Source organism: Temnothorax longispinosus, chromosome 5, assembly GCF_030848805.1.
Source record: "Temnothorax longispinosus isolate EJ_2023e chromosome 5, Tlon_JGU_v1, whole genome shotgun sequence".
Lineage (NCBI taxonomy): Eukaryota > Metazoa > Arthropoda > Insecta > Hymenoptera > Formicidae > Temnothorax > Temnothorax longispinosus.
In genome coordinates, this window is record NC_092362.1 from 22,215,927 (window position 1) to 22,229,731 (window position 13,805).

The 13,805-nt window shown below is 42.8% G+C and overlaps 1 protein-coding gene and 1 long non-coding RNA gene across 7 annotated transcripts in view; one reads left to right on the forward strand and one right to left on the reverse strand.

The window, feature by feature from the left end:
* By (focal adhesion protein tensin) overlaps positions 1-13,805 on the forward strand; it is a 172,147-nt gene that overhangs the window by 62,913 nt on the left and 95,429 nt on the right. For 5 of the 6 annotated variants that reach the window (XM_071779724.1, XM_071779726.1, XM_071779730.1 and 2 more), the window contains exons 2-3: positions 451-559; positions 1,092-1,129. In XM_071779724.1, coding sequence (XP_071635825.1) covers positions 451-559; positions 1,092-1,129 — 147 coding nt within the window. Of the gene's footprint in view, positions 1-450; positions 560-1,091; positions 1,130-7,576; positions 8,343-13,805 lie in introns of those variants that run through there. The other variant, XM_071779731.1, reaches the window with a different exon arrangement.
* LOC139813893 (uncharacterized) lies at positions 8,326-10,349 on the reverse strand. Its single transcript, XR_011732294.1, has 4 exons — positions 10,146-10,349; positions 9,653-9,694; positions 9,216-9,574; positions 8,326-8,696 (listed from the first exon to the last, which is right to left on the reverse strand). It is a non-coding gene; the product is annotated as an uncharacterized lncRNA (long non-coding RNA).

A 13,805-nucleotide genomic window follows, 5' to 3' on the forward strand; every position in this document is an offset into this window, starting at 1 on the left:
GATGTTAATCCAGAATTGATATTATAAATTCCTTTTCATATAAAATAGGATATTAAATAACAACAGGCTAATAAAATCATTTATTTTCAAATATTTAATTTGATATATTAAAATATTATACATATTTGAATAATATAAAAGCTATGTTAGATAAATTCATATTTAACGGTTCATCACGATATGTCCAAGACTTGAGTAAAGATTTGAAGTCTGCGACCTCATTTTAAGCACGAGGCGTTTCTTCCTCGATTACTTTGAACAGACTCCTCATTTATAATGCTGTTTTAACGAGGTTAATCGCTCAGAAGGTTTTCGCGACTAATTGATCGGTACCGAGGAAAAAGTCGGTCGCAAAAAGCACGAAATGGCGTCGTAGTCGATGATACTTCCTTTCTTGATCACCCGAAACGATCATCGCAATAATTGGAGCCTCCTCTTGCTGTGTTTCAGAGCGACTTCGAACCCCAGTGTCACGTGTTCCGCACCAAGCAATTGCGCAAACCTCGACCATGTCATTTATGCCACCAGGCGGTGATCAAGCAAGCTTCCTGCTGCAGAGGTAAGTCGATAACATCATTCCCTTCAGGGCAATGAAATGGGTAACAGCTGGCTCTCTCGTCGGTAGTACTTTCGAATCAATCGTTGATACGGAAGCTCCGGAGAATGCCGGTTTTAAAGCAAGTCCGCTGCGGGGATGAAACTCGACATTTTTCTTTTTATTATTATTATTAGCGTTATTACTGGTATTACGTTTCATTGCCCTGAATCTAGATTACATGAGATGATTATTACGATTAATGCAGAGATGCACCCTCGAACGTGCACTCGTTTGCGTATGCGCGTGAAAGCTGGGTCGGACTGATCATGGGCATTCGTATCTATTAGTGAGCAATTAGCGTGATTGTAAGTTAACGTGCCGCGTGGATCGAAGAAGCGATTATAATGCTTAGAATAATGATGATTTTAATAACTTGCAACGTGTGCTAATGAGCAAACAAAACTTTGTTCGGAATTACTTGCCGTGTCTAATTAAAGTTTATTTATAAATCCATAATTATCATGTTACCTATTTGAATTTTGTTTTATTTCAGTGTGCAAGTACATCTGCCACAAGTCATGCGAGGACAAGGTACGTGATTTTATTTATGGGTATTCTTTTTCAATAGGGTATTCTTTTCCGTTTGTGTTCGGGGCTTCTCCGGTATGACAAATACGCGCGAGCGTTCCGCAAACGCAAACGCGGCGATTAGTCTGTCGTGAATATGTCACTTCTCCTAAGCGCGACATTCGTAATCAAGACGCTCCTTCTTGGAAGGTTTATGACAGACTGGAGCAAAGAGCACACACTTCCACGTACACGAAGATCTCCCCCCTCTTCCACCCAGCCGCGCTCTTCCGCGTACTTCTTGGTACTTAAACAAACCCTTCGGGAGATGCGCTGAGCCGAGGTTTAACTTGATAGCGATTACGTGCATCTGTTTTCAATTTCTGTCACGCGTGAACAAGAAAAACATTTGTAGGAATGTTGATTTTAGTCCACAAAAATTTGCATATATAATTTTTTTCACTTCGGCGTTATATAGCGACTCACAAAAAGATGACGTAACTACATAATTTTATTTATATAATTTATAATAAGATAATGCATATAATATAGAAATACCTTTAAATATATCTGCAAAAATGTAAGATAATAAGTAGGCTGTAACAAGCATCGAGAGATTTTATATCTCTGTTAATGTCGCATAATTTCGCGGTCGTTATTACCTACTTTTCTCGCAGTAATAATCATCCTTCTCACGGCCTAGGGGTCGATGGCGCGATAACAAAATAACGCGGATTAATGAGTGGCTTCCACCGTTCTCCACCCATGGCGCACGTTAAATCTCCGCCGCGCGCTTTAATCCAAAACGCACGTCGATATCTTAACTGATGAGAGATTCTCGGTTCTCCGAACGGTTCTTCGCTCTGATGTCTCGATGACCGGGCGGGCGTGTGTGCACGCCGGTTCCATGCGTATGTATTGGCGCGTGCATGTGCGCTCCTTACGTGAAATGCTGTGTGGGTTCAGTCACCGCGCGGGCAGGGCACGAGCCTTACTTACCTTACCTTGCCTTTCTCGTATCTCCAAGTACTCCTATGTCACGCTCGCGCACGAGGAGAGGAGCCGAACGTACCTATACGCGCGTCTCCAGCACGCGCTTGTATCGTATCTGACGTTCGTGAGTGTCGACGGGAGGATGAACGTTGCCGGACATGGAGAGGAACGTGCGTCAGACACGAGAGGTGCATGCCGAGAGTGCAGGCAGAAGAGCACGACTTCCTCCGGTAAAACCGGCGGATGCGGTCGTTCCGCTTTGATGCGGCACACTCTTCGTCGGAAAGGGATTAATCCTGTCGTTACCTTAGGACCGCCGCCGCCGGAGTAAGCGTCCAGGAAGCGTAATCCTTGGCTTACGCGAACGTCCTCAGACCGCTTAACACAAGGGTGGTTGCCCATTGGACTGGCAAAAACTTGTTAAACGTTATTAGCATCATTTCCGCCCGGTTGGTTTGTGTCTTTGCATTTAAACTTTCAATTTAACTTATGTGTAATTGTGATAATCTGTAGGATAACATTTGTTAATAGTATAAATTAATCCAATAATAATAAGTAAAATTGGATTGTCATGAATCTTACAATTAAATAGAGAAAATGTCATCTTCGGTTGGGCTGGATCTTGGTAGCTAAATTTTGTTTATACCTTTTCCAACTTAGCAAACTGCGCGCCAATTATTTGTCGGTCTTGAAACACAAATTAATCCATCCTAAAAACTTTAACACAAAAAGTTAATTGAATGAGAACACGTTTGCTGTTGTAACAAGTTTGTTAGGAAGAAAATTATATTGAATATAAGCGGCATTTCTCTGAAATATCACGCTGCTCCGAAACACCCGCTCATGCCTGCTCAAAATTACGGCGAAATTAATGATAGCGATCGAGTGACATTTCGTGCTTGAAAAATGTCAGAGGGCCATAAACGGGTTCGTGGTAATTGCCAAGGTCGTCGCAAGTATCATCGATTGATCGGCGAGTCCGGCGGCATCCGGTCTTTCGACATGATTACAAACGTACGATCATTAGTAACGCGGACTCATTACGCTTACGAGCGGCAGACGATCGTCATTGCTCTCTTCTCTTCGATGAAAAACTCCATAATTGCTCACCGGCCGTGTTGTAAAAATACTACATCATATCCGCCATAGAACGATGGTTACAGAGAAATGAAAAAGATTAGAGAGCAAACGGTTGCAAAAACAAAGACAATTGGATGAGTAAGAGTTATTACAACATAATAAACACGAAAGCTTTATTTATTAAACGTGTAAATATCAAATTACAATTATTCAAGTAATTCCATAATTAATTCGAATTTCGAGCGTTAACTGCATTATAATTCCAGATCCTATATTGATATCCACATTCAATAGCTAATTAATAAACTTTTAATGCATCGTGACATAATATAATGTCAAATGGAGCAACGGTACTCTCTTCTACGCCACTGGCGTAAGCGTGCACATTCATTAGAAGCGCGAGAGCTCGTACGAGGCTTATATACAAGCCGACACACGTGAGGTCCTTCTATCGGTATACGCGGTGTCTTAAGTTCAAGGCGACGAGAGACGTGGTACGGTCTTTACGGTATGGATATCCCGCGCGTCCGAGAATCTCGGGGACGCGTGTGGCGAATTATATCACAACCAACGCGTAGGTGGAGAAGAGGTCGACGAAAGCAACAATACCGCGAAGAGACGAGCCGCGGTTCTGCCCCCTGGGCTAATGTAGCTCCTGGAAGGAACCGAAACCTGCTTCGAATTTCAAAACGCACGGCGAAAACGTGACGCACATGGAATTCCGGCGCGGCGGTTTTTATCTTCTCCGGCGCGGGCGCAATAGCGATACGGGAGTTTGAGGTAACAAGCACATCATATTGGACGCGCTCATCCGGTGTGGGAAAACTCTTTTTTTTTTACGGGAAAACGGTGTTTATATTTCAGCGCAATTTGGAATCGCTATTTAAGGCAACGCGTTCGATTTTCTGCTCCGTCGCAGATAAGCGCGCCTAATCGCCGCGGATTATGGTAGCGGTGTAAACGAATAACGATCGCGTGCTAGGTATATTCAGCATATTGCTCGACCGTGACGCGGTGTTCTTCACACTTCAGCACTTCGTTTACAAGAACAAGAAACGTAATGGCCGGAAAATATTAATAAACTCGAATGAAATTGACGTTGGTGTAGACTGTAGACGATGCTCGGCTAGCGATAAAACACGAAACGGCCGGCACCTAGTATTTTAACGATATTTACCGACTTCAAACTCCGGAACGGACATTTCGATTAATTTAGCGATTAATTTTATGTTTAAAGGGTCAGAGCTGAAATTGCAATTTTCTTAAACGACTTCTCGCAGAACTTTTAGCAGACAGTGTACTCGCGTAGAGTAGAGGCTGGTATGCCACAATGGTATCGCGAGAGATATGGCGCGCTCCTCCCTCGCGGGTGTATCTCTCGCGAGTATTGATATCATCGTAACTCGGCCGTTCCTCCTGGAATTCCAGATAGAGCGAGTTGAGAGCCGCTGGCCGGTGGAACGAGCTAACGAACGACATCACTCGTCGGATATGGAGAACCGGAGGTTCCTTCGAGATCGAAGGTCACATGATTCTCGCCACGTCTCCCTGCGCGAACCACCTTTTTCTTCACCCGCCCAATACTCCCTCTCTTTTTTTATCGGCCCCGAAATCTCCGCACACCTCCAGGCTACTTCGCCTGCATACGAAGTCATCCTTGATGATTGCCACGTCCCGTATATTTTTCCGAAATATCGAGATATCTCATGCCCGAGATTCATCCCCGGCTTACTGATATCAAATAGGAGCGTTCTTATTCATGACCGACTGGAAATTGAACACTTTAATCTTACTTTGGAGCTTTATGATACAAAGATTTCAAGTACTTGCAAAAAAATGGCATATGTTAGGAATTCAGATATTAACCGAAAGGTCAACTATGACTTATTGATCCTATAATTTCAAAATGTGCTTCATACTTTCCTAATAATAACAGATAATTGCTAGTAAATAATGTAATACGTATTTAACAATCTATTTGCTGACCAGTATAATGATCGTCATAACTTGCTCGACAGAGAGTTTCCAATAAATCATAGAGGTATCGGAAGCTCGTGCGAATAATCGAGGCATCATCACTCGTAACCGTAAACCCGCGATCCGTATATACGTTCTTGTTCTCCATTCCGCTGGCGAGCTGGTAGCCAGCCGATGCTCTCCTCGTAGGCAAGCCCTTTTAGTGCCCTGAACCTCGTCGTGGCTTTTCTCCGACGCGGTACATCGTCCGGTCCGGCGTTGTAAACCGCGTCAAGTACCAAACCGGCAACGGCTACCTTACCTGGCGGGGTACTAGCGGTGTGTACCAGGCTCGGTCTTCCAGGATTGTAAACAGGCGGCAAGAACCGGGGAAACCAGACGGTAGGCAATGTCGTAGACCCCTCCTCCACGACATCTCGGTATCTCCCCTCCCGCCTGCTGACCCCCTAGGCCTGTATCTTGGCGCGCATAGTAGTACAGCGATGCAGCTGCAGCTGCACTGATATTAACCCGAGCGACCGAGGTTCTCCTATACGACGAGTGTGAGACCAGGTATAACGTAATGGCGGTCGGTCGCACTCTCAATCGGGGGAAGCTCGGTGACTGCGGGGAGGTGGAGGGCTGGTTCGTGTAAACGCGTGGTCACGTGAAGACCTCCGCGGGGTAGAAGCACACGAAGAGGGGTGTATGGGGGAGGGGGGAAGAAGGATCAGATCGTGCTTGGTAAGGCGCCTTGTATGTGATGTTCGTTTACTTTGACGGGGTAGGAGGCCGGATTATCGGTTTTGTGGCGAGATCGATTTGCCCTTTGAGACTGAACCCTTCCGCGTTGAAGAGCAGCTATGACTCCGCTAGACGCTTTGAGATGTTATTGGTTAAGTGATTTCAGGAAATTACGGGCAATCACCTGCTATAATATATAATGAGGGTGGAATGTAAAAGGTAGTAAAATCTCTCTCATTAATTTTTGATAATTTTATTACTAGATAACGATATTAAAAGTTATTCTCGATAGATTACAGCCTTATTCATTAGATGCTTTTGTCCGTTATGTTTTGATAGTTACCGTAGAAAATTATACAATCCTTCGCGAGGAAAAGCCGACCCGAGTTAATCATCTTACCACATGAACTTTAACCGCTTGCACGCATAAAATGCTTCGTCTCCGTCGTCCACTCGCACGATCGCCGCAACGACGTATAATTAGCGTAATCACGCGTTCGACGAAAGGGCAATTATTATGATTCAGCGCAAACAACGAATTATATAAGCGCGGACGCGTTAAGTTAAACGATCGTGACATCTCGTCCTCGTTGTCGGATGCGAATTACTCCGAGCTGAATCGTGATCCCGATGCACGCACATGCATCAGCCCAGACGTGCATCGGTCGCACGTTTTCGGATCGCGGAAGGGAAAATGCGATGTGATCGCGTGCGAGGGTTGTAACGGGATTCCGCCGAGTCCCGTGGCGGCTGGGCCGATCGATCGTGGATCGAACGGCGATTGGCAAGGAGCGAGATGCGAAAAAATGTCGCAGCGTCTCCCATCGTGACACTCGCTACGCCGCGTGTTGCGCGAACAGATTAATGACTGATAACGGTTGCGATCGGCATTTGAGATCGGATTAGGCTGAAAGAAACTACTACACCTATTGAGAAAATCTGGTCTGGATATATGTACGGAGAAATTTTTTTCTGATTTGTTCACTTCCAGAACTTAATAATTTAGTTTTATAAATTTGATGTTGTTAAATGTTATTTCTAATAAAATATATCATGTTCTAATTATACTTTTAAAATGCGTTAAAAAAATATTAAAGTGCTTTTAAATTTTTGGCATAAAGAAATTTTTCATAATATATGAATTTCTTTTAGATAAATAAAAACCCACAATTTAGATGAAAATATATTGCTTGCAATATACTTTTTTATTTACATATAGAATAGTTTTAATTTAAAAAAAATGACAGTTTTCTATTCATGTGTAAAATGTTATGAAAAATTTACTTTAATAAATATTTTTTTCTTGAAAAATATAAATGCATATAAATTTCTCATTTAGAACGTTCAAAGAATGTTTTATTTACAATTTATATTTAAATAAAATTAAATTCGTTAAGAATGTACGAAGTTTTAGGTTTAGCATCTTCGACAATTTCACTTCCGGAAACGATCGCTGGTGTCGAACGTTTAGAAATTCTTCTCTTCGGCACGTTTTATGAGATCGGTATGTTAACACAGGCCGCCCGCGCACGCCGCGACGTCGTGTCGTGTACACGAGAGAACGGGTTATTAACTCGCGGCAACGAATTTTCAAGCGGCGTATTTGGTGGGGTGTCTACCTGCAGCGATAGCGATGGACTCCGTGCACGCGCGCCACAGCGCTCTCCAGTCCGCGAAGAGCGCTCCGACGCGAAGGACGTGGGAAAGATCGATTCGCCGTCGCAGCGTGGTTCTCACTTCGGTTTCGGTCCTGCGACGAGACCGGCACACGACCGGCGAGAAACCGGCTCCGAAAAACTGCCGCAGATACGGTCATGCCGAAACTCATCCTTGAAACGATCTCACGCGAACGATCCGAGGTGACGAGATGCTGACAAGAGATCCGCTTCACGCTTGCAATTCTTCTAGTTGTCAGAGCGATGTGAACGTGTCATGAATCAGTGGCGATTCAAAGGATCAAAACATTACGATTTATTGGATATAAACTCTAAGCGCGTTCTGATACCTGGGTGCACTTTTTGGCGAGTGGTCCGTGTCGATCGGATATATCGAACGGTACAGAGATTCGCGGTGAACGCTGTTGAGAGGGATCGCGGACAGTACTCGAGACAACGGTTCCTCGGCCACTCCGCATTCTTCCGTTCGTAAAGGAGATAAAGTCGCCTTGCGCCGGGCAACCGGTCGTCGTTGCGATCGATCTCTCGTTACCCCCTCGGATCGATGCAAATCTCCGCCGAAGGTCGTCGAACCCGGTGTTAACTTGCGGCGACCTTGGGCTTACGATCGAAAATCGAGAGTCCTCGCGGAAACGCGCGCGTACGCGAGCGCGTGCCAAGGACGAGAGATGCGCCATTTTCGAGGACCGATGCAGGGAGGTGAACGATCCTCGGAGTGTTTCGCCGCAGACCGGTAATGGGATACCAGAGGTGACGGCAAGATGAACGGTCACGGCTCCACCAATGAGGTACTCGCATTGCGTACGGTTTCTTTCTCTCTTTCTCTCTCCCGTTGTACGTCTTGCCGCTACATTTTTTTGTCTCCTTTCCCATCCGCGTGTCTTCTCTCGCCGCGATATATGCTTTAGATATTTAAATCACGGTGTCCGTTCCATTCTTGACTGACGATCTCGAATCGCGGATTAATCTCGCCCCGCTCAAGGTAATCCTCGGGGTTCTTAACAGGCTCCAAAGAAGAGAACACATCCGTAGTGCCTCGTAGATCCTCTTTGATGTTCAGGTTCTCAACGCGTCAGTCTTGATGTTGATCCTTGTACCGATGTGCGATTACAGTTGATAAGGATAGTGGTAATCGCAGTGTGCTGTTATAAAACGAAAACATTGGCGATGTAAACACATATTTTAAGATTACCTCTTAAATAAATACACGTTAGATAAATACCCCTTCAACAGCACATGAAAAATTGTAGATCGCATTCATCATATATAAGAATTTGTTACGTATATAAAGAAATTGATTATATCTATATTTTATTTGTTTAAATTATATTTATATTATTCGCTATATATGAACAAGATTTTTCGAATGCTTTTTAAGTCATTGAATATTGTAGGCAAATTAAAAATATAAAGATGAATTTATTTTCATCTATTTAGACTCAAAATCAGTTAAATTTGTTATTATTACATAAGCGTATATCTGAGAAATATTATTATATTATTATACTATAGAAATATTATTATACTAAAAGTTTTTACTAACAATAATCCATGTTTTACTATAATATAATCCACAAGAAACGGGATTTCTCTCGAATAAATGGCAAGTTTGCATTTACATCGGAATAAGGAGGAAACGTTACATCATATCTTTTTCATACCTGTGACAAATTCTTCGTAGCGTCGCCGTTAGATGTGCAAACGCTCTCCGGTAGGGCAAATGTCTGTTATGTATCAAAATGGCGCTCCTTCTTCCCTCGATTTCTCTGTCTTCTCTGTCGACCGCTGCCGTCTTTTCCGCTGCTCCTTCCTTCCCCGGTGCCGTCCGTCGCGATTTCTTCTTGTTGCGTTCTAAATTCGCCGCGCGGCGCATGTATGTATATAGCTCTAGCGAGGAAGAGAAATTCCTGACGTCTCTCCTCAGCGGCGGCAGCGGCTGGGATGCACTCGCGCCGTTTACGCGGGATGCAAGGCCCGATTTCTGCCACAACGATTGTTGCTCAACGCCGCGGCTGAAGAGCTGCACGCGGCGGAACAATTTAGGTTTAAAGTGCTCCAAGAGCTGTCATACGTTGCGCGAGAGGCATTGCGATCTCACCTGGCGAAATAGCGACGTAAATATTCTCGGCATCAATAGTGCCTGAAATTGCGATGGAAGTATTTAGATCGATTCGAGTAGATGGAATTACTCGAATTTATCGGGTGATAAGATTGCGAAATTACAAAGCAATGAACGTCAGAAGCTACAAGGAACAGATTCTTTGTTTAAACTTGAAGTTTCAATACGTACTACATCATTAACATTCATTAACTTCTCGTTTGAAGTTTCGTAACTTGATCACAATATGTGCATTAGTTACAAGTAATGAAAACGTGTATGTATAATTTTTTTACAATAGTTTTGCAATTTTAATGCTACAGATTGTACTTAACGATAGCAAATAGATTTCGCGACATTCTGCTTGATAATTATTCTATTTTTCGCTACATTGTCTATAATTGATATAAATGTCAAGCGCATTAAATGTATTCGTTTCGTCGCGATATTTAGCATAAAGATTACAATCAACTGCGCGTATTATTATCACTACCAGAGAAAAGCATTGATAACATGCAATCTCTCGAGTTTATCTCTGAAATCTACGACGATAAACGACAATTGATACACCGCCATTGTCTTCGGCGGTATGAAGCCAGTGATCTTGATATTTCCGGAGCAATCTCGGAGTAAAGTGTACATCGAATGAGAATCTCGTGCGTGACTACTATCGCGTAGGTATATCGCGAACGTTTTATTTTGCCTCGTGCGCTCTGCGAGACTAGAGAGCACAGTATGTTGCGAGACTGAGCGTAATTTTTACGTGGCGACTCGCGATTCTAGGGAGGTCATGTTTGAATAAGAAACAGGGCAGGGGAGGGGGAAGCGATAAGGCCCATGCTCGATTAGATAACGGGCCGTGACAGGTACGGCACTGTTTGCGCGTCGAAGAGTGCCGCTTTTGCATGCGGCGAGCAACGCTGGATTTTCCTTCAACTTGCGCTGCGCGATGTTATATTCCCCGATTTCAGTATCGCTAAAAAACATTAGAGATTGAACGGGATTACGCGAATTGGATGCGAAGGCTCTATTTCAGTTCACTTTAGTATTGGGGATTCTAGTATCGGAATTTTCATTTGCCGAATATACGCATTGTGCGCGAGCCAGATAGAACCCCGATAAAGTATCCCTGGCGATGTGCCAGCTGCGAAAAGAAAAAGGGAGATGGACTCCCCCGCCCATACGCGCACGCGATGGCAAAAATGAAAAGCGGCATTGATTACCATACGCTGTCCTCGCTTTGCAAATAAATCGATAGCTCTGCTTTCATTACTGACCGGATACATCACCGAGTCTTATCTTCTTAAATAACGAAGACCATGTGTTTGACCATTGTGTAAAACATATTGATTCTTGATAGTTTACTTTACATCATGTATCTAAATGCTTCGTCAAACATTCAAGTCCAACTCGATGGTTCTGAAATAAATTTTGCGCTCAGACATTTGACGAAAGTTGAATAGTGAATCTTGAGAAAATTTTCCATGTATAAGATCAATTTTTTACATTTTTTATATTTAATATATTTTCTAATATCTTTAAGTGGTATTTATCATTTTATTAGCATAAACTAATGGCGCAATACAAAGATATTGAGAGCCTCTGTACTAAAATAGTGTTAGGTCTTCTTCTTATATCCACCGTAAATGGCAATTTGTTTCAATAAGCAGCATGAGTGTCAAGTGACACCCGGCCTTGGACTGTCAAATGCCAAGATGCGTGTGAACATACATATAATGCGAAATGACGTAGATCCTCTTAAAGATTCGTCATATTTAATTTTTGAATGAAAACAGAATTGGCGAACGTTAACAAACTGACACAGATAAGAATTAATATGAAAAAACGTTGGAAAGCGAAATAACTTCAGATAAAGTGAAGTAACAAGAAAATTAATGGGTTAAAAGATCCAAACAGATTTAAACTTGAATAATAAGGATGAAAGAAAAGTAGATCTCTTAATAGTTAATCAAACGATGCAAATTGCACCGACATGATTATTAACGAATGCCAGCGGTATAAATCGTTGCTTAAAGGGCAGGAAAATTTCTGGCGCGGAGAAAATATGAAAAAGACGTAATTTCTCTGAAGCTCCTCATCTTATTGAAAACAAATTGTATGCAAGTCGCCAAAGAGTATCATGGAGAAGCGCCAATAATTTTTCATCGACAATACTCGACGAATGGACGAGACGGAAAAGGGTGTGTCCCAACGAGTATTATGGTGACAGGAACATCCACGGCGTCATAAATTCTCCGGTAATTGTGGCCAATTAATTGACATGCAAATGAGGTGAAACGCAAATCACCGGGAATGGAGGCGGATCCATTCATCTGAGGGCGATTCTCGAGCGTCCTCCTTCATTCGGCGGACTTTCCGTTCGCTTCTCGTTCCATCGTCCACTCAATTGACCGCGGTAGTTACGCGTTAGATTCTTTCTTTTTTTTTCTCGAAAAAAGCTCGAGGAACGCACGGCGTCGCGACTCGCCAAGGTCGACTCCCGAAATTCACAAACGTGCCGAAATAGCCTTTCCGAGAATCTCGTCGCAGAAATGCGCATCTCGGGTAGGCACGCGTACCCATGAATCAAACATTCATCGCGATATGCGACCAACATGTAGGACTGTTGTGATAATAAATTTTAATAAGACCAGTTGGTTTGTTGATAATATGAGTTAATATGACAAACCATTGAACCAGAAGTTATACTTTTGAATAATATTCTTCTAAATATATGACATGCTTGCATATTTTTGTAATTTTAAATTATTTTATATATACCTTTGTGACAGATCTCATTTACATAAATAATCATGAGACGATCGATGGAATAAGAGAGATAATTGTTTTATAGTTAGTTTAATAATAATTTTTTCTATAAGTTTGATTAAAATATACTTTTATTTCATTGATACATATACGTTGCAATTAATTACAATGCTGCGAATGTGCGGAGTTAATTGTAACATATAGTTTGCAGGAAAATAAAGAGCCGCAGTTGCATACATAACGTATGTACTCTGCATTCGCATTGTTACGATGCCAGTGTTATTTACGCCAACGAAGAAATGGAATATTGAATGAAACCAAGCGTGTCTAACGGATTACGACACGACACAATGTCGGGGAATTAAATACGCGAACGCAAGCGAATGCCGCTACCGTCCGGCGCCAGGGCGATTTTGAAAAACCAGTTTTACGACCTCTAATAATCATTCCCTCGCCAAGAGAACCCTCGTCGAATTTAGTGTCTACGTCATCGTGATCTTTCTGTTGACCGCGTGACGTAAGCGGTCGTTCCAAATTCCTGGGCGTTTGCTGCCGCGGGATTTTGCGGCTGCTGCGGAAAGGACGGAGTTTCGCGCACAGACGGACTTTCCCGGGTTACACTCTGTAATACGCGAAAGTCGGATGCCTCGAGCGAGGAAATGGGAAACGCCGGGAAAGTCGGGCGCACCGATCGACCAGCCACAAAAAGCACGCACAAGGAAAGTGAAAAAGTAGAAAAGACTAAGTCGCTTTACTCTAACTTAGCTACATCCATCATTGGTTTTCAGTTACGAAAAGTCGGAGTTTTCTTTTATTATTTATGAATCCGAAAATCATTTTAAGCTTTTTCTATAAGTTTTCTCTAATATAATGAATATATTTGTAATACAAATATAACAAGGAATAAGCATACATTTACACATATACTTATAATACATAACAGATACGTGCGCAAATATAATGATTATTCGCAGATAAGAGATACGTTTGCGCGCTTGTCGAGGTAATTCCAAAATTATATATTTAAGCTACGAACGCGCCTGGAGCGCGATACACACGTGGTTGGAAGACAAATTCTCATCCGCGCAAAGGGTAACGATTATTCGTAGTTCAAACGAAGAGGTAGCGCACGACTATAAAATCTCGGGATTTCATCCGAATTCCCAGTCCGCAACCTAATGTCTCTCGTTTCTGTGAATGAAATCGCGGGAACCAGCAAAGACTTAGCGGTTTTTACCGACTTAACTTGGATAATCAGCACTATAACGTTCCACGATCTCTCTCCCGCTTCCCTCCGTCCTTTTTCTCTCCTTCTTTTCGCGTTGAAATCGTCCTCGCACGATTCGCCCGTGAAGAGCTCGTAAACGACTTGCATAAAATTGAT